The sequence below is a fragment of the Colossoma macropomum genome, unplaced genomic scaffold (genome assembly GCF_904425465.1).
Source record: "Colossoma macropomum unplaced genomic scaffold, Colossoma_macropomum, whole genome shotgun sequence".
Taxonomy (NCBI): Eukaryota; Metazoa; Chordata; class Actinopteri; order Characiformes; family Serrasalmidae; genus Colossoma; species Colossoma macropomum.
This window is the reverse complement of record NW_023494808.1, coordinates 5,145,291-5,165,663: the sequence shown is the minus strand read 5'-3', so window position 1 is coordinate 5,165,663 and position 20,373 is coordinate 5,145,291. Positions and strand designations below refer to the sequence as shown.

At 36.3% G+C, this 20,373-nt stretch overlaps 1 protein-coding gene across 1 annotated transcript; it reads left to right on the top strand.

The window, feature by feature from the left end:
* The first annotated feature begins 7,037 nt into the window (after positions 1–7,037).
* LOC118797844 (basement membrane-specific heparan sulfate proteoglycan core protein-like) lies at positions 7,038–19,227 on the top strand. The gene is made up of 9 exons (XM_036557119.1): positions 7,038–7,174; positions 10,561–10,707; positions 12,399–12,533; positions 13,771–13,949; positions 14,457–14,643; positions 15,728–15,838; positions 15,965–16,033; positions 17,619–17,885; positions 18,847–19,227. The coding sequence occupies exons 1-9, from the start codon at positions 7,126–7,128 to the stop codon at positions 18,849–18,851; spliced, it is 1,149 nt and encodes a 382-aa protein (XP_036413012.1). The 5' UTR covers positions 7,038–7,125; the 3' UTR covers positions 18,852–19,227.
* The last annotated feature ends 1,146 nt before the right edge of the window (positions 19,228–20,373 follow it).

Genomic DNA, 20,373 nt, shown 5'->3' with positions numbered 1-20,373 from the left:
GTTGGCTGAACAAAACAATGTATCTTCTTTTTCATTGAGTACATACTTTGAAAACACCAACTGATGTTAATGTTGTGTGAACATTTCATGACAAATGGACAAATAGAAATGATCCAGAATTATTTTGAATATCTTTCTATATTAATGTATATTAATGTTAAGAACATTTTTATAGTTACCGATTTGAAGAAGTTTTGCTTTGACACTGATGATATACAAAGACATGCATATTCATTCAGACACATAAATGGCAACACAGCACTAACTTGAGTGTCTCTAGTTTACATTGTGGATCCTCCAACCTAGAAGAGAGCAGTTTCTCTCCTGTGTGATTATAGCTCAGGTCCAGCTCTCTCAGGTGGGAGGGGTTTGTATTCAGAGCAGAGGCTAGAAAAGAACAGTCTGCCTCTGTGATCATACAGCCAGACAACCTGCAGAAAAACAAAGCAAGCAAGTAAACAACCAATCAACAACTAAAATTAATATGTAAAATTAATTATAAAAACTTAAAAAATTAAATCAGAAAAACAAACGTCTACAAATTAACTTGCATTTTAAGTTACAGGTGCTGTAGAAACAAGTCTTCTTAGTTCTAACACTCCAAAGCTATAATGATCATCTCACAGGTTTCAATTTGTCTCCCATGACTGTGCTCTCTTTTTCTCTTCCTTTCTGCCTCTGATTATCTCTTGCTCATGTACAAATACAATTAAAATATTGATTTTATAAGTGAGAGAAAAAGTTAATTCAAATGTATCTTCAACCTTCAAGTTTTTCCAATATACAGTGTAAACTACTCAATCCAGCAGAGAGCAGCTCCACTCCTGAATTCCAGCAGGTCATTGTCACTGAGGTCCAGTTCTTTCAATTGGGAAAATTTCAGTGCCATTCCTGAAGACAATATCTCACAGCTGTGAGAGGCCACAACAGCAAAGGCAAAGGATAATGCATTTTAATCACAATGTGTTCCTGCCGTTCACTGGGCAGATTGGGGTTTGAATCGCCAACTGGGCAAGCAAACCATGTTATACCTATAAGAGTCCTTTAGCAAGAGACTTATTCACTGACCTCTGTAACATGATTAAAATTGTACCTTTCCCTAGTGAAGAGCATTTTCAAAATGCCATTAATGTAAATAAGCTACAGGTTCACAGTACCTTTTAGTAAGTTCACAGTTAACAAACATGGAATGACAGTGAGCACTTTTTATTGTATTTGCAGTGTACAGTTCTGATCACGTTATTAGAAACTCCTATCTTGTAGCCCCATCTTGATTTTGTTCAGTTAGACTGTAGTCCACTTGTTGATGCACAGTTTGTGTTAGCCATTCTCTAGCACGTCATCAGTGGTCAGTTTCTAAGCAGAGAATCACTCTTGGCTGGATATTTTTGGGTGTTGGACCACTCTCAACCTAGCAGTAACAATTATGTGTTAAAATTCCCAGTAACTCTGCTGTGTCTAATACACTCGAACCAGCACCACACACACTTCCATGTTAGTGTCACTGCAGTAATGAGAATGGTCCTGCTGCTGGAAAGCATTAAGCTAAGATCAAGGTTATTTCAACTGTGTGAGAGAACATCCTGAGAATGAGGTACTCTTAGTGGTACTTTAGTCCAGCCCTGGAGGACCTGTGCTTGTTTTGTGTTTTCTGTCCTCTAACACAACAAATTTAGCTAAAGAAATGGTTGATAATTAGTCAATGCAATGTGACAGTGACATGAGATTATGGCAGATGACTGTGAATTGGTCAAGACTGAGAGACTTTTCCAAACCTGTCCCTCACCATTCTCATTTCATTATAGATAGACTTCCTTCACTTGCAGTCTCTAATTAGGGGAGGAGATTTATTGGTTAACCTTTACGGTGCATGGGCAGAATGAGACAGCTTCTGTCAACCTGAGACAAAGATAAAAGTTTATAGTTTCAAATGAAACAACATATGCAATAAAACAATAGCGCATATTGACAGTAGCACTCTGTTTCCATCTAGCGGACAAACAATATACTACAATCTTCTAGTCCATGTGAGTACTGGTCAAATCTCACACTGACCTATAAGAAATGTTATTCAGTTGAAAGTAGAGGTACAGAGAAATGTATATACCCAACTGGAGGAAACCCAAACCCCACATAGAGGGGCTTGGTGAATATAGATTGGAATGTGTGTATGTGGACTAGTTTGTAAGGGGCCAGTTAAGATGCTGTAGATATGATAATGATAGAGTGCCGACTGGCCTGTCCAGATAAACTCCTACTCTGGTGGATCCAGAGGGCAGGGTATCATGGTTTTCTTGAGTTTGGCAGTGTATGTCAAGTTTTCACACAGGAGACTTAAAGAGTTTTCATGAACACCCAGATCACAACCTTTCGGTCTTTTTCAGTTTATTTCTTAGAAAGTTACTCCTACTTCAGCCTCCCATTTAGTCCATTCAGCTCCCAGTAATAGTGTCCAGACAGACTTTCCCTGCACATCACCTGAGATCTCCCATTAAATCTCTCTGGATGGTCAGTAAAGGAGAAATCTTTCACCACATATTTCACCTTCTTGTTCCTGTTGGACAAATACAGAAGTGGGTATGCCATGTTTGGGTCCAGAGTGAGCCTGCACGCATCTGGAGTTCACATACAGTAATAACCATTATTTACATGGAACTTTTCATTTAAATTTAAAATTGTAGTTACAAAAAACATTTAATACAGGATGAAAAACATTGGAAAGCTATAGAATATAATTATAATATCTTTTAATAATAACCTTTTTTATTTAGAGAGCACTTCTCATACGGTGGCAACTCAAAGTGTTTTATAGACGGGTGATATAACAACAGTAACATAAGAAACTGAGTATTAATTTAAAATCAGTGGCAATGACACATCAAATTCTAAAGACAAGTACTTAAATAAAATAAAATAAAAGTGACACAATAAAACATGAGATATTACAGGATGGGTCTTTTCATACACAGAAAAGTGTGTATTTATGCAATATTATGTGTGTTACTCATTGATTAACACACAGATTTTAAAGCCACAGTACTTCAGTTTCACAAATCACTGTTAGCAGAACAAAACAATGCATCTCTTTTTTTCATTCAGTGCATAACACACCAACTTCTGTATAGGTTTTGTGAACATTTTGGGACAAATAGAAATGATCCAGAATCATTTTGAATCATATCTTGCTATATTAATGTACATTAATGTTAAGAACAATTTTTTCTTGTTTTATGTAGTTAACAATTTAAAGAAGTTTTGCTCTGACACTGATGATAATACAAAGACATGCATAAGACATGCAGCTCCACTCCTGAATCCAGCAAATTTCAGTGCCATTACTGAAGAAAATATCTCACAGCTTTCACATGAGAGGCCACAACTGCAAAGTCCATGACAGGGCAAAGAAAAGGTGATTTGATTATACGTTTGAATCACAATGTGTTCCTGCCGTTCACTGGGCAGACTGGGGTTTGAATGTTCAACTGGGCAAGCACACCATGCTATACCAATAAGAGTCCTTTAGCAAGACACACATTTACCTACCTCTGTAACATGATTAAAATTGTAACTTGCCCTAGGTAAGAACATATTCAAATTATCATTCATGTAAATAAGTTACAGATTCACAGTACCTTTTACTAAGTTCACAGCTAACAAATCTGCAATGACAGTGAGCATTCTTTATTGTATTTGCAGTGTACAGTTCTGATCACTTTATTAGAAACTCCTCTCTTGTAGCTTCATCTGGATTGTGTACAGTTAAAATGTAGTGCACCTGTTGATGCACAGTTTGTGATAGTCATTATCTAGCACTTTGTCAATGGTCAATTTCTAATCAGAGAGTCACTGTTGGCTGGATATTTTTGGGTGGTGGACCACTCTCAACCTAGCAGTGACAATTATGTGTTAAAAACCCCAGTAACACTGCTGTGTCTAATACACTCGTACTACCATGCACTATTCCATGTCCATGTCACTGAAATAATGAGGGTCCACCACCCAAATAATATCTGGACAAAAGCAGTCCTGTGGGCAGAAACTGGCCAAAGTTGAATGGGGTAGAGGGAGGCTGGGAAAATGTGCAGCAACAGAATGCAACAGACAGCTGCTGTCTAGATTTGTAGACCTGTTTAGTTGAGCTTATAAACTTTATAGTGAGTAGAATTACCCAATAGGGCTTTCTTATGAAGTGGACAATAAAGCAAAAGTAGCATTCTTCTTCTGGTTTGTCCAGAGATATGACGCATGGCCTTTCTGTGAGAAATGATGTCACTGTGTTAAAATCTTTGGTCAGATAGCACTGAAACATGTACAGCAGCTAAAACCTCTTGAAAAAACTCAGATGCAAAAAGCAATAGACTTTCTTCTGGTAAAACACAGATTCCTTCTGAAAAATTGCAGTGCAAATTCTGAGCACTCCAAGTCATTACTAAGGTTAATGACTTTGACTTTGACAGCTTTGACAATTTCAAAAGGATTTCTCCAGAAATTGTTTTGTGTCTAGCTCCTCACTGTTGTCGTGTTTTTGTTTAGCATGTTTGTCTGGATAGTGAGAAAGTTTATGTACATTTCTGTTAGTGTTTTAGAGATCCTTCCAGTATCATCTTGTTCCAGCATTTTTGAAGCACTTCAACTGAAATCTAACAGAACACAGATATTTGGCAAATGGTGTGCAGAGTTTGGATTTCTTCATGCTTGAAATGACCACATCAGTTCGAGAGTTTTTAAATGATGATTTCATTTATTAAAAAAAAAAAACTGCTGTTCAGTCAGACCTGGTCCCTATGTGAAAAAGTAATTGCCCTCTTACCTACTATATCAATGAGTTAGCCAAATTCAATTCACCACTGGGTTTAATTCCCAGGAGTGGCCAGCCTGCTAAAATTTCACAAAGAGCGCACAGACTCCTCATCCAAGAGGTCACAAAAGAACCTAGATGAACATCTAAAGAACTGCAGGTCTCACTTGCCTCATTTAAAGTCAAAGTATGTGATTCCACAATAAGAAAGACACTGGGCAAAAGGCATCCATAGGAGAGCTGCAGGGAGCACAACAGTGGCACAACCAGAGAACAAACAGTGGCACAACCAGTTATCAGGTTTAGGGGGACAATTACTTTTTCACATAGTTGTGATAGGTTTTGAATAAATCTTTATTGTCAACAAATGGAATGATCATTTAAAAGTTGCATTTTATGTTTACTTGTGTTGACTTTATGCTATAATGAAATTAGTTGGATGATGTGAAACATTTTAAAATGACAAATTAGTAAAAATAGATGAAATTGTGAAGGGGCAAATACTTTTTCACAGCACTGTTTTGGGGGTAAAAATATTCTAGATGTTTTACGTGTCATATTTTATGTCTTTTATATCTTTTTTCCCCCCAATATGTTAAATTCAACAAACAAACAATAATTGTGCATTTAAAATTATGAATGTGGTAACTTTCCCCCCTTAAAATAAAAAAACAAAAAAAACAAAAAAAAATAAATGACCAGGAGCACCTAAACTTTTGCATACAGCTGTAACATATAACAGATAATATGTATAGCACATGTTAATATTGAATAGAATAACTATAAAACAAGTACTTATTCTGGGACTCACACACACATTTATTTGAATAAGTCTGCTATTCCTGGTAGGATCCTGAATAATCTTCCATTATCCACACACGGCACAACCTGCACACAGGCACGTACACAGGCACACAAACCAGCATTCACCACCCCACCCACTCTCCCCCGTTACCCAGACTGCAGACTCTTCTTCTGTTTGCGAATGGTGAAAGTGCATGTTGATTAAACATGAAATCAGATTAGACTCAGGCAGCTGCCGGCCGTTTCACTGCAGGATCACAGGACTGTCACCAGGCTCCAATTAACACACAGTAACTCTGAATCAAATTCCTCTAACCAGTTCATGAACACTTCCTCTGCAGGTCTTACACACTGAATACAGCACTGCATTGAATTCACTTCATTCAAATGTATACATCATTTGCACAAGAGCAAAAAATAGTGTTTGCAGCCTTTAGGTTTACCTTTGTTTAGCAATAATGGTGAAATATTGTTGCTTTCAGGACAAAATATTGTATCTCAAAAATAGTGACTTTTCAGGAGAATCTGAAAATCACACACAAATATTTTCTAAGCCGCTTATCCTTCTGGGTCGCCAGGGGGAGCTGCAGCCTATCCCAGTGGTCATTGGGTGGAAGGCAGGATACACCCTGGACAGATCACCAGTCCACTGCAGGACGAATCTGAAAATCTGAATTTTTATTTAACTGTTAATGTAACAATATTTGGCAACACTTCAATATGGATGACATTATAATCCAATTCTTAAGATTTTACAAGCCAGTACTTAGTATGTAACTGGCTGCTCTTTGCTACATTACCAAGCAATAACTAGGGTGATTTATCATTTTCTGTAGTGATTTTATTTGTGTGTTATACATCATAGTCTTTTGTACAACATTAAAATTATGCCCTTATTAAGGCTTATCAAGTCAGTGGCTGATAAGTAACTTATCAAACCAATGTCTACCAATTAATTGGCATTCGAGTGAATGAAGAATTTTAAAGAGCACTTGGAAATGCTATTGTTAGGCCTTTTTGAGACAGTTACTGCTCAATCATGTAGTAATAATCAATCAGTGAATTACCAACAACTAGTTTATTAGGCATATATAAGGACATTTAATGTCCACTTATAATGAGGTGCAATCAAAGATTTTGTTCCAATCTTATTTATATTCACTTATTTACAATTTTATTGACAAAAACAAACTAAAATGAAAAGTAAAACTGACTTTTTTGGTATTTTTATATTATTTTTTTACTCATGTAAAATGTATAAAATGTACATCATGTCCATATGAGTGGAATTCATTGATACATTCAATTATGTATTATATAAATATAATACAATATATGAGTGAATGTAATGTAAATTTAGTGTCCCTCTGAGTAGTGAAGGAGTGATGTGTGTGTGTGTGTGTGCATGGAGGGGGGAGGGGGTGGGAATGTGATGAAATGATGAAGGGAGGGGGATTGAGGGTGAAAAGAGTGATACATTGACAGAAGGACAGAGAGGGAGAGGTAGAATCTGTCTTTTCATCATGGATTTCGTCAGAGCTGCAGTGATTCTGTCCAGTCTTCTGGTTACAGGTAAAAAATCCTTCACTCACTACATAAATAACATACTTTCTAACTTTTCACTGGTCTTCAGTGCTCTGGATCTGTTTCTTTAAGGTTAAAGCAGTAATGGTGCCTCATAAATATTAGTAGTACATGGTAAAGCTTAGTACAGTTTCCCTCATTTGTTCAATTTTGACAGACTGAGTGAAACAAAATGGGAAATGGCGAAATTAAATGAACATCAATATGTTTTTGTATTGATTTTATCTAACATTTGGACTAGTTTATACAAACATCAAGATTAATCACTAAATAAGTTTTAATGAAATGTCATTTCAAATGTTAAAACAATATACACTTCATAACAATAACCATCATGCTTATAATCGTGTGTAGAATCTTTAACTAAAGATGTTAAAACAAAAGTTGTTTGTTCTGTAATACTAAGCTCATTACTTTAACTACCTTTTTAGATTTAAATCAACATACTTTACTTTGTTTTACATCATCCTAAACACCCGAAGACCTTGATATACTTCAGACACTTTAAGTAGAACATTTCTCTCTAATGCCATTATAATTTGAAATGAAGTGAGCTGAATGTGAGCCAGTCATTGGTCTCTTTTAGCTTCTGCATGGTTTTCTCTCATCTCTGTTGTGAGTTTTGATTGTTCAGGAGTGCTTAGAGCTGTTAGTTTATAGTACATATTTTAATGTGTTTGCCTACTTCAGGTTCACCAAATATAGAATTTCTAAGTAAAAGTCACTTAATTCAATAGCTGTTTGTTCAGTGTTACATCTCGCTGCTGTCGGAACAAAACCTCATATCTCCAAAATGCTAACTTTACAGGAGAAAGAAAAACCTTCTTTTCTTTTAATGTAAGTCAATGGAACCAGCCTTTTTTCCAAGTAATTTCAGACAATTTATTTTGGTCTGTTTATCTTGAAATTTCTGCACAATGTAAAGAGCAACAGGCACTTTTTCAAATTATGTCAAAAACTGATTTGGAGTGATATGCTAGCTTTGCAAAGTCCTCAAGTGTCTGAACAAGCCAGAAAAACCCTCAAAAAACAGTAACGTGATAATGTTTGCTGTTGTGTTTTAACACAGAAGGCACTGACCTCAGCTCAATATCAGAATTAGGCCATCTGGTTCATCTAAATAAAGTGAACTGCCAATTTCAACCCCAAGGTTTCTGCATGGCTTTTGACATGGATGTACGATTCTAGGAAAAACCTTCAATTAGCATAGACCTTTATACTACGAGGAGGTTCTTTAGACTTTACAAAGGTTCTTCACACTTGCACATCTCATTTACAAACATAGATTCAAAGAACCATCCACTGAACGTCTTCAGGGAGCCAAAAGTGGATTTGCTATCAAATTACTCCAAAGAAACAACTTTTGGCACCTTTAAGAATGCACAGTGAAAAAATGAAAGACTCTACTTTATCATTTCAATCTAATTAGCTCACTGGCTAGCAATTCATTTCCACTCAAGCGATAATCCTTACAATATTCTGTTTGTGAAAAAGCAGATGACACAACACATTTGCTAAAATAAGGTCTGTTCTAGGTTAAAATGATAAACAGGGTGCATCTGCAAGCATTAAAGTGAGGAATGAGCTAACCGTAAGCTATCTGTAATCACCTCAGTATGTCTGATTGGCTCTAGGGCTTTCAATCATCACTGTATGTGATTTATTTTAACTCAACTTTACTAAAATGAAACCCCCCTGGTACCTCTGAACACTGCTGCCAAACAAGGACTGCCATGTCTGCAGGTACTTATTCCAAACCTGATTTCACTAATGACCTCTACTTCATAACGAGGAAGGGAATGTAATTAGTGGGATGTGGGGTTGCGGTTGGAGAGCGAAGCCTCAGGCACCTCATTTCTCTCTGTGAAGTCAGCGGGGGTCCCACATCTCAGTGCTTTTCCTCCAACACACCTGTTTCAGCTCACCAAGGGCTTCATAATTAGCTGATGATTCGAATCAGCCACATGCAGGACAGTGGAATTTGAGAGCCCAGATTTGAAGGAAAAGAGTTTGCTGTTTTCCTGGAACATATGGCAAATACAGAATATGTGGCTATTAGAACTGCAACAAGCTTTCACATTGTAAGGAATGCTAAGAACCAAGTGTCTATGGATACTACAAATTCATGAATTGAAGTTCCAGAGTCTTACATGGAAACACTGGGCCTCATTCACCAATATCTTCCTAAGGTTTTCTTAAGTGTGTTCTTAAGAAAGGCCCTAAGAAAAAGTCTGTGTCAGATTCATGACGTGTTCTTAAAGCACAAAACTCTTCTCACTTTTGTGCTCTTGAGTGTGTGTACATTCTGTTCTTACCTAAGAACAAATCCCACATAAGAAAACAGTGGTGAATGTCAGAATCTTTGTGAAAACTGCGTAAATGAGTTTAAGAAGAAATTTCTTTCTAAGAATGGTTGGTGAATGAGGCTCAATGTTGGTGAATGTTGTAAGATGCTACTGTTAAATTCAGAATCTATATAGATGAAGACTGTTAAAGATGTCTCAATATGTGCTTTGACATGTTTTGTGGAAGAACTCACCTAATGTGAAGATTTCGGATTCTGTATTTTGGGATGCAAGGTTTTGAAGAGCATGTAAAATGAAGCTCTAAATTCAGCCTTTTAAAACAGATACTGAAAGGGACTTAAGACTAGGTAAACTCAAGAACAGCAAAGGTTCTTTTAGCCAGAAATATCTTACCAAGCCAAGAACCAAGGTTTAAGGAACTTTGATTTCTAATAGCATAGTGCAGAGAATGCAGAGATTTTAATGTATTTTTTTTCCTAATTTAAATCATGAATGCATTACTTTTTCATTTCTCAAAACCTCATTTGGTATAAAATTTATTGAAATGAGAATTCTTTAACACCTTCAAGCTCAATACTAGAGAAACTCTGCTTTTAAATAAACAAAAGTTTCTTTAAGGAAGTCTTAAATCAACACAATAATGCCTAAAGTAAGTTAAATTCCTGAAAATATTTCTCAAAAAGAGGCATGAAATGTTAAACAAAAGCCACCCGTATAATAATAAATTGACTTTTTTAACTCCAAAGACATGAACATAGTCAAAAATAAAGGACTGAAACTAATAATTCAGCTGCTCATGTGGTGACACTGCAAATAATGAAATCTTAACAAGCCAGAAAATCTTAAAAATAACAATAGATATGGTTAAACTCTTAAATAATACAGAAAATAAGTTGAAATCTTGAAACGTCTTCTTTCACAGTGGAGAGCTTCAAAACTGATCACTTCTTCAAAAAAAGGGTATTATTACAGTTTAAGTTTGTATGGCATAAGGCTTAAAAGAAAACACCACTTTAGTGTTTACTTTGTCACACTAATAGACAAATGCTTTGCATGTGTGTGTTTCAGCATTGGCCCAGAAGCCGGTTCTGTCCATTGAGCCTCGCAGTGCAGCCATCAAGCAGGATGAGATGGTCAGTTTTAGGTGCCGTGTGGTCAGTGGCTCCCAGCCTGTGCAGCTGGAGTGGAAAAGGGTCAACAACCAGGCACTGGGAGGTGGGTTTGAATATGCACTGCAACAAAATTATTTATTAAATTCCAAGGGTGTGTAAGTACTCGGAACACTTCCTCAGTCTATTCACTACAAAACCTATGTTTTGCCTGTTTCATGGCAATTAGTGAAAAGTGTGTACGTTATTGAATAATTTGTAGTAGTTACTTGATATTAAGTCTTCTGATTACAAATTGCAGATGTTAAAATTTACAAATTTCTCATTCTCAGTATGAAAGTCTTGAAATTGTTATAAGATTACTATAGGTTCATTCAACCTGTTTGTAAACATATTTAAATAATGTAAAAAAAAAAATCAGGTGGAATAACATTATGCACTAGCAGATAATTGTATTTTCTTTCAAGCAATCTTTCTTGAAACAAGCAAAATTATCACTCAGTGCAGTTAGAGATTTCACTTTATACAATTACCTGAAACACATAAAAATGTGTAGAATAATCTTAGAAAATGTTTTCAAAATTATAATGGGAAATGTGAGATATGTGTAGCCTACATTTAATGTTTTTACTTGTTGAGATATGATCTGTTGCCCAGTCTTAACTAAAAATTGAGGTGGTCCCTAGTACTAGCCCTTGAGGAACGCCTGCACTGCACATTTATAAGTGTTTCTGAATATACATCCAGCTGGCTCAGCTTATTCAAGGCTGGGTAACGAGCTGATAAGTGGTATCAGATGTGCAGTGCAGGGGGTCTGAGACTGAGAACTGCTGACATATGAAATTGTAACTACACTGAACACTGCAGTTGTATTTTGACAAGTGAAAACTAATATCATTATCATAATGAGGAATATCTAAAAATTTCACATTATGAGAATGTTTTAAGAATGTCAAATTGTTCAATATATGGTTATACATGTTTCATTTCCTCTTAAGTTCTCCTCTCAAGATAAATCATCTAACTGCATTGACAGATGACTTAAAACATTTTAAGTAATAAAAAAAATTGCATATTCATTTCATACTGAGAAATATATGTTGCTAATATTAGAGATGGTTTTATTTGCTAGTATTTACAGGAAGAAGAAACCCAAACTCTAAAATATTAGAAACTTATTCTAAATGGGCAGTAATTGTTTTAGATATTTTATTATTTAGTTTTGATTCAATAATCTTGAGGTTAATGACTAACTGGTTTGTTATTTATTGTTCACAAAAATCTTATATCCGAATTATTTCAGTGAATTAAGTAAATCAGCAATGAGGAAAATAGTGTTAAACTAACTTACTAATTTGAACTAGATAATCTAAAGCATATCCATAGCTGAAATATTAAATTTCCATAGGTTTTCTAAGCTTGCTTGAGCACAAATCTGAAGACATTTTCCAAATTAATCAAATCAATCATTAAGCATTAGGTTTTCATTACTTAAAATATTAAACCTAGTATTACATATAGTCTTTGGTCACTACAGATTGCTCATTTCTAAAAATACCAAGCAGATACTGTAAATTATTTATCTAATGTATAACTGTACAAAATATAAGACATTAGATCAATTAGAACATAGCATATTTTACACATTCTGTAGCATTTAACTTTTCATACTAAATTATCTAATGGACATAAATGGGTCTAGTTGGACCAATTAAATGTTAGGATTAGATGAATGTGTGTTTCTGATGTTGGTTTATTTTATTTATGTGTTTGACATGAATTTGCATTCTATCATAGATAATGTGAAGGTTGGTCCTGATGGTTCAGTTCTGACGATTGCCTACGCCCGCCCCAGCAACCAGGGGCAGTACCGCTGCATAGCAACCAATGCACAGGGCAAAACCACCATTACTGCAGTGCTGACCATTAAACGTGAGTCCAATCTGTGTTAGTGTGTAGCATCGGTCTTTCTATATTCATGTTTATCCAAAGTATTTAAAGTATTGTACATTATTTCCAAAAATTATATGTTTTGGAAGGGACACTGCCAAAGGCCAAAGACTGCCAAAGACACTGCCAAAAGGTATAAGCTGGTTTGGCATTTTCTGCTTCTCATTATCCAAGTAAACCCAAATATTCAGTGATGTTGAGGTCTGGACTCTGGAGTGGCCAGTCAATTGTTCTAACAATGGCAGCAGCTTCTTCCTTTGTACTGAATACTGATGTTTATAGACATCGTTCTAAAAGCCTTTCTTTGCTTAGTCAGCATACGTACTGTTTTCTGTAACTTCCAGAGATCTCAAAAGTAGATCATTCAGTCCTCAAAACCTCGCTGCAGGTTATAGCTCCTCAGGTTCAGTTTTCAACTTGATTAACTAACTTATTTAACAGGCATACCGACTGGTCTCTAACTTTTGCACAGGACTGAATATACATATATTTATACTATATATATATATATATATATATATATATATATATATATATGCATAACATGTTTGTGTGTACGTGTTTATATGTATAATAATGCATATTGTACATGTGTGCATTTAATATGTAAACTACAGGCCAAAGTATCAAAACAAGGAGTGATTTTAAAAGTTTAAGAAACAATGAAGAACATTCAGGAGCTTCTAAATGTGGATATGAGAAAAACTCCTCAAGTGAATCAGCAGGAGCTCAACACATTTGGACTAAACCCATTAACACTCACTCACTGCACTCACTATTACTGCACATACTTAGACTAAACCCATTAACACTCACTCACTGCACTCACTATTACTGCACACACTTAGACTAAAACCATTAACACTCACTTACTGCACACATTTAGGAACAAATTTATCTGTTCTGGGTTCAGAAATGTCATACTGTCCATTATCCATCTATCCATCCATCTAAGAAAAAAATATACTGCTACTACTACTATTACTACTACTACTATTAATAATAATATTAATAATAATAATAGTTATCATTTATTGTGTTTAGCTTACAAGGCTGGTGTCACAAGGTGTCATCTCCAGACTTTTGTCCTGTATTGTATTTGGTGAGCGTATGTATATATATTGTGTATTTGTGTATGTTGTGTATATGTGTAAACTGTGTGTAAATGTAAATGCGTGTTTGTGTACATGTTCATCATTGTGTATCGTGTGTGTGTCAGAGGTTCCAAAAGTGCGGGTGACACCCTCCAGCCCTGTGACAGTGAGAATGGGTGGGGCTTTGAGCCTAGAATGCTCCGCCTCTGGTAAACCCCGCCCCTCTGTTACTTGGCTTAAACAGGAATGGGGAAGTGAGAACGTTCTCGCTTCCACGACAACTGACACCACGTTGGTGCTGCAGGTAGGCATTGGGGTGTGTGCGTGGTTTGTACACACACACATTATTATTATCAGAACTTTATCTCCATTTGTTTTGACATTTTTCATTTTTTGGATATAAATTGAAAATACTAGATGCTTTTTACAGCATGTTTAATTTTTTATGATGAAAAGATGAGAAAAAGAGAAATATGGTTCCATTAACATCCATTCAAATTAATGAAGTTTTTTCCCTTTCCTGTATATATCTATCTATCTATCTATCTATCTATATATATATATATATATATATATATATATATATATATATATTGGTTCATTATATGACCTTTTGTACTGATTAATTATTGTCATATTTTATTTCTTTTTTTAAATCTGTCATTTTCTCCTTTATCTCTACTTACCTGTTTTAATGTTCATTAGCGCTTGGTAAACTCTTGAACAGCAGGCTTATAGTTCACTCACAAATCTGTGACTTATTAAGTCTAAGTGAAATACATTGTCATATCGTTGATATTCCAACTTGTAGGTGACAGTGACGGCCCCAGAGCATGCTGGGATGTTTGTTTGCCGTGCCCAGAGCAGTCAAGGGTCAGCTGAAGAGAAGGTGGAGCTCAGGTTGGCGGGAGGTGTTGTAGAGCCCAGAGCGTCGGTCTCTCAAACAGACATTACAGCTGTAGAGGGTCAGATGGTGACCATGCACTGCCAAGCAACTGGTAACGGACATCTCACTCTAACGCTTCAAACAACACTGCTAAACATTCTCCCTGGCCACTTTATCAGAAACCTCTCTATTTCAGCTTTGCCTTGCAGGTGTACAGTCTGAGACCAGAGCTCATCTGCTCTGGGGGCCCTAAGCAACATCTTACTTGTGGTGTTTTCCCACCACACCCACTCCAATCATGTTCTTTTGCAAGAATAGAACCTGAATTACTATTTATATTCATTTTGATAAAGACATCTCTGGACTCACATTTTTGACTACTAATTTTATTTGTTTATTTATTTATTTATTTATTTGTAAATGCCTGTTGTTGCATAAGTTTCATGATGAATGGACCAAAAGAAACGGCCCAAAATGACTTGGAAAAAAGTCTGGTTCCATTGACTTACATTCAAAGTAAAGTATGTTTTTTCCTTCTTCTGTAAAGTTACCATTTTGGAGATACCAGGTTTTCTTGTGACAACAGTGAAATACTCATAATAAACATTTTACAGAAAAACAAAAAAATAAATGATGGTACTTAGAATGTAACTGCACCGCAAAAAAAAGGCATCTTTTCAAGTGAAATGATCTTAAATCTAGTCGATATATCTAATATGTGGTTGTCCATGTATTATACGATTATCTAGCTTATTTCTAGATACTTTTTACTTGTTTTAAGTAATTCTGTTTTAGTGAAATTATCTCACCTATACTGGCAGATACTTTTGCTGGTTTGCTGCATTTCTTCAAACAAGTAACATTATCTGCCAATATTTTACTTAATAAAATTGCTTAAAACAAGTGAAAAGTGTCTAGAAATAAGGTAAAATTAAGGTTAAAGTAAATTTTAGAAATATTAGATTTATTGACTATATTTAAGATCATTTTACTTGCAAGATACATTTTTTGCAGTGTGAACAATACCACATGTACATTAATAGTGCAGCTCATTCATGGTGAGCAGGTTCAACTCGCTAATTCAGATCTAGTTTATTTTACATCTGTTCACACTCCTAGCAATAATTCAGTAGTTCTATTCAGATGATTCTAGCTCAGTTTCATATAATAAAATTTGCTCATTTGCTCATTTTCAGGTTCCCCCACTCCTGTTATTTCCTGGTCGAAGCTGCGTGCTCCGTTGCCATGGCAGCACAGGGCTGAAGGGGGAACTCTGACCCTCACCAGTGTGGGACGACAGGACTCAGGTACATCACTGTGTGTTTGTGTCATAGTAGATAAGAGTGGATGCAACTTTGAGCGCTTTATATTATTTTAAAGGTCTTCCTCTCTCTCTATCTCTCTCTATCTCTCTCTCTCTCTCTCTCTCTCAGGTCAGTACATCTGCAATGCCACCAATGCTGCAGGCTACAGTGAAGCTTACGTACAGCTGGAAGTGGACAGTAAGTGAGAGAAAAGTCTAAAATAAACACATACACACACAAACATATAGAGTTATTAAAAATCACTTACATTTTTAAATGTATTACTTATGTTTTCAGTAGAAATTACACAGTTACAGGCCAAGTCAGCCCACAAGGATGTTTAATTTGGCCTGCCAGAAATTTGCCCCAATCTCTATACCTCTTTGTCCAGTGATAAAAAAGTATCACACCATTTAGTGTAAAGTTATAAATATACTTTTTAACAACCAATCTCCTTTTTGATTTGTGGTTTTCTCTTGTTTGGCCATAAGCCCACCTTAAACACTGCAGTTTGGCCCCCCAAGACAAAACATTTGGACACCCCTGATCAAAGCATTGGCTACATCATTGTAAGATTGCAGGTTTGATCCCTAGCAGTGCCACAGAATTTTGTCTTGGGGGGTGACACAAAAACACACCTCAGATATGAATATAGTTTTTTCATTGCAATTCATAGTTCATCCTATAGGGGGCTGTACTTTGCTTAAGTAGAAGTGCTTTTGTAAAAATAAACCAATTTAAAGTAACAAATAAAACTGAGTTGACTTACAGGAGATAATGTTCTACCCACAGTCTTAAAACAGATGGTTCTTCAAGGGTTCTTTAGTAAAGAAAATTGTTCTATATAGAACCATAAACACTCAAAGAACCCTTTGCATGATTAAAGGGTTGTTTGCATCATAAATGGGTTCTTCAGATTGCTGGAGAATATCCTATAGACAGTCTATATAGAACCTTTTTGAAAATGGTTCTATATAGCACCAAAAAGTGTTCTTCTATTTTTATGGTGTCATACTTGTAACAATAGAAGAACCCTTTTGGGTGCTATATAGAACCCTTTTCAAAAAGGTTCTATATAGAACTGTCTATAGCACAGTTATGCACATTTTCCATCAATCTGAAAAGAACCCTTAAAGAACCATCATCAAAGAGTCCAGAGCTGTGCAGATTAGTGTGGGTTATCAGGGCTGTTGGGTTATCTCGGCCAACTCTGCACAGTCTGCTGGACTTTGGATTTATTGACAGTCTCACTGTGAACCACAGTTGGTTTAAAGTGAACTCCAGGATATGAAAGAAGAAAAAATCTATATATTTACATGTGGGGAATTACACTGCCCACCAGTAGCTTAAGGACAATTTTTCATACATTTTTCAGTCTCCCCATATATAACATATTTCTCTGCAAAAGCTGCAAAACTGGTAAAAAAGCTGCCAAAAGCCCTACCTTGGAAGATAAAGCCAAGGGCCTCATACTCTATCCCCTTGTTGTGATGTCAACACTCACCAGCACTAAAAACTTTCAGGTGTTTTAACCACCTTTGAACCACCAATGAAGTTTCAATATGAGCTTTTAACAACAGTTTTGAAAGGAAAACTGTCAAATTGTTATTTAGACAAAACCTCTTCATACCAGGGAAGACTCTTTGATGAGTGTTGAAACTAATAATATTAGCACATTAGCTGTTAGCTTTGCTAACAGTGAAAGTAACAGAGTATTACTCAGAACATTTCAAAAGAAGTGAGGTCAATTTTTAAAATTTTGTCATTTGATTTTTCATTCTAGCCCCGCCCTACGCCACCTCAATCCCCGACCAGGTCGTTGCTCGTCGAGGTGAAACTTTGCGCCTGCAGTGCATAGCCCATGGCTCTCACCCAATCAGCTACCGCTGGTCCCGGGTGGGCGGGGCATCGCTCTCTTCAGGAGCAAAGATGACCAAGGACGGCATGCTGACCATCGCCCAGCTCAAAGTGTCCGACAGCGGCAACTACAAATGTGTAGCCAGCAACCACGTGGGCACCGGAGAAACCTTCGCCGCGGTTACTGTGAGAGGTGAGCCATCAGTTATGCTGGGTTTAGAAGTTCACTGGTGATATTAATTACTCTCGTTGTCCTGTATATAATAAGGTAACGGTTTAAATATTGGACATCAGAAGGTAATTTGTAGATTTACTCAATATTTTTTTGGAACATGAAGTTATAAAATACTGTACTGTACAGTTATTATTTATATAGTTTTGTCAAGTTAGCCCTTTCTGGATCCGGATTTTCAGGACTAATATATATATATATATATATATATATATATGTTGTCGGAACAAGACCTCATATCTCCAGAATGGTAACAGGAGAAGGAAAAAACGTACTTTACTTTCAATGTAAGTCAATAGAACCAGACTTTTTTTTCCATATAATTTTGGGCCGTTTCTTTTGGTCCATTCATCATGAAATTTTTTTTCATGTAGCATGAAGCATATTTTATACAATTTTTACATTTCACTGAAACAAATTGGGGTTTATTTCAATTAATCTGAATATCTAAACCAAACTGCTTGTGTATTATTTACAAAATTGATTCCAAAATCGAATTGAATTGCGGTTCCAAACTTCTGAACAGTAGTGCATATGTTGTTTTCAATACTGATTGTTTATTTAGCACATGCTCTTTTATGCAGCATCTAATATAACGAGCCGACACTAGATGGCGTAGTGGAGCTTGCTCTACACCAGACACGAAAGCAGTGAGACTGTGTAGCTGGCATGCTAAACACAAGTTTAAAATGATGATTACTTGCTCATGATGCTAATAAATCAAAAGATTTTTTATCAAAACAATGATAAGGTTTTTTTTGCTTGAGTAAACACTGCTTGAGTAGTTTTTCACTTATCAACATTATAGATTCAAGAATAGTAGGTGCTATAAATTAATATTTTGAGCATTTTTGAGTAAAAATCACAGAATTCAATCTCTCTCTCTCTCTCTCCCTCTCTCTCTCTCTCTCTCTCCCTAAAGCATAATGACTCAGCCATTCTTGAGCCCTGATTCACCCTGGGGAAGTGGACAACATGTAAGGACCAGATGTCTCCTTTATATGATCTCACACCAAGACCCTTATATAATCTCTCGACCTTATCTACCGCAATGACGTACCAGCCTTTACATGTGAAAGCATAAACCAGCCGTAATTTTCTACATGTCGTCTAATCTAGACTGTATGTAGCAGTGGTCAAAACAGGACAGCGTCATATATAACCTCTTTGCTTTGTTTGTTTCTGTTCTGAGTTACTGTTTAACTTTTTAAATAGCCCGAGTGGTAGAATGTTCCAGCACTTCCTTGTCTTACGCTCTACTTTCCTGTTCAATAAACACACAATAAATTTCTTGTACACCTACTTACCAGCCTCTGAGTGTTTATCTTTAAGGTTGTGTCTTTCTCTTCTGAAACTCTTCTGGTTGTAACTCTAGCTCGTGTTTGCCGTCATTCAGAGCCTAAGCAACTTGAGTGAACAAACCTCTTCACTCCTTGTCTCGGATAAAGAACTTTGACTGTTTTTGTCCCATTACAGTGAGTCCAGAGCTCTAAGGGTCAAAAGAGCAAGTCAGAAATCTGGGTGTGCTAGTAGCCTCAGATCTCGATTTCAGCAGCCAAAGAAAAGCTAGATTTAGATATTTAATCTCTAAACTAGACAGAGAGAAGTCAATCCATACTTCTGTCTAAACCAAGTTGGGCTACTACAGTGGGCTGTTCACTGGTCTCCCCAAAAAGACCATTAATCAGCTATAGCTACAGAACTGAGCATGTTAGCCCAGTATTAAGATCTCCATACTGGCTCAAAGTTAGAACTGATATTTTTTTATTAATTTTCTTCCCAATTTAGTCATATCCAGTTCCACCCACTAGTTAGGACCCCCCCAGTCACATGATGCCACCAATGCTAGGAGGGCGAAGGCTAACGCAGGCTTCCTCTGAGATCTGTGAAGCGCCACCGCATCTTTAAGAAACGCAGAAACGCTGCTAACACAACGTCATTGGACAGCTGAACGGGCTCGTCAGCTAACAGATGCCTGTGCCGACTAGCATCTCGTTAAATGATGGGGGGGGGGGCTATCCTACCCACCCAGAGAGAGCATTGACAATTGTGCTCTCTTGGACCCCCGACCACGGCTGTAGCATCACCAGAGAGAACTGGTTTTAGGCTGTTGGGTGATTAAAATCAATGCATTAATCTCATGAATTTGTGTAGTTAATTATGATTTATAATTTTTTTTTTAATCTATTGAAATTTTACTTCAATGAAAGATTTTTATGAGCAATGAAGTTATTTTAAAAGAAGTGGCCACTATATGCTTTACACCAATTTACCAATTTACAAGTAACTGGAACAAGAGAAAAAAAAAATACTTCAGTTGTGAAGGAGTTTTATTCTCCAACCATCAAGCACAACTGTCACTGTTAGCTTTAACTCCTTAGCTAGTTTTGCCCTCTGTGTTTCATACAGCTCGTGTATCCTAGTACCCTTTCATAAGTTGAGTTGTTGG

Bases quoted from the DNA above. Each gene is read 5' to 3' on its own strand.
- LOC118797844 (XM_036557119.1), top strand. From the start codon at position 7,126: ATGGATTTCGTCAGAGCTGCAGTGATTCTGTCCAGTCTTCTGGTTACA. The intron at 12,534-13,770 runs GTGAGTCCAATC...TGTGTGTGTCAG, and splicing joins TGCAGTGCTGACCATTAAAC to AGGTTCCAAAAGTGCGGGTG. The intron at 15,839-15,964 runs GTACATCACTGT...TCTCTCTCTCAG, and splicing joins TGTGGGACGACAGGACTCAG to GTCAGTACATCTGCAATGCC.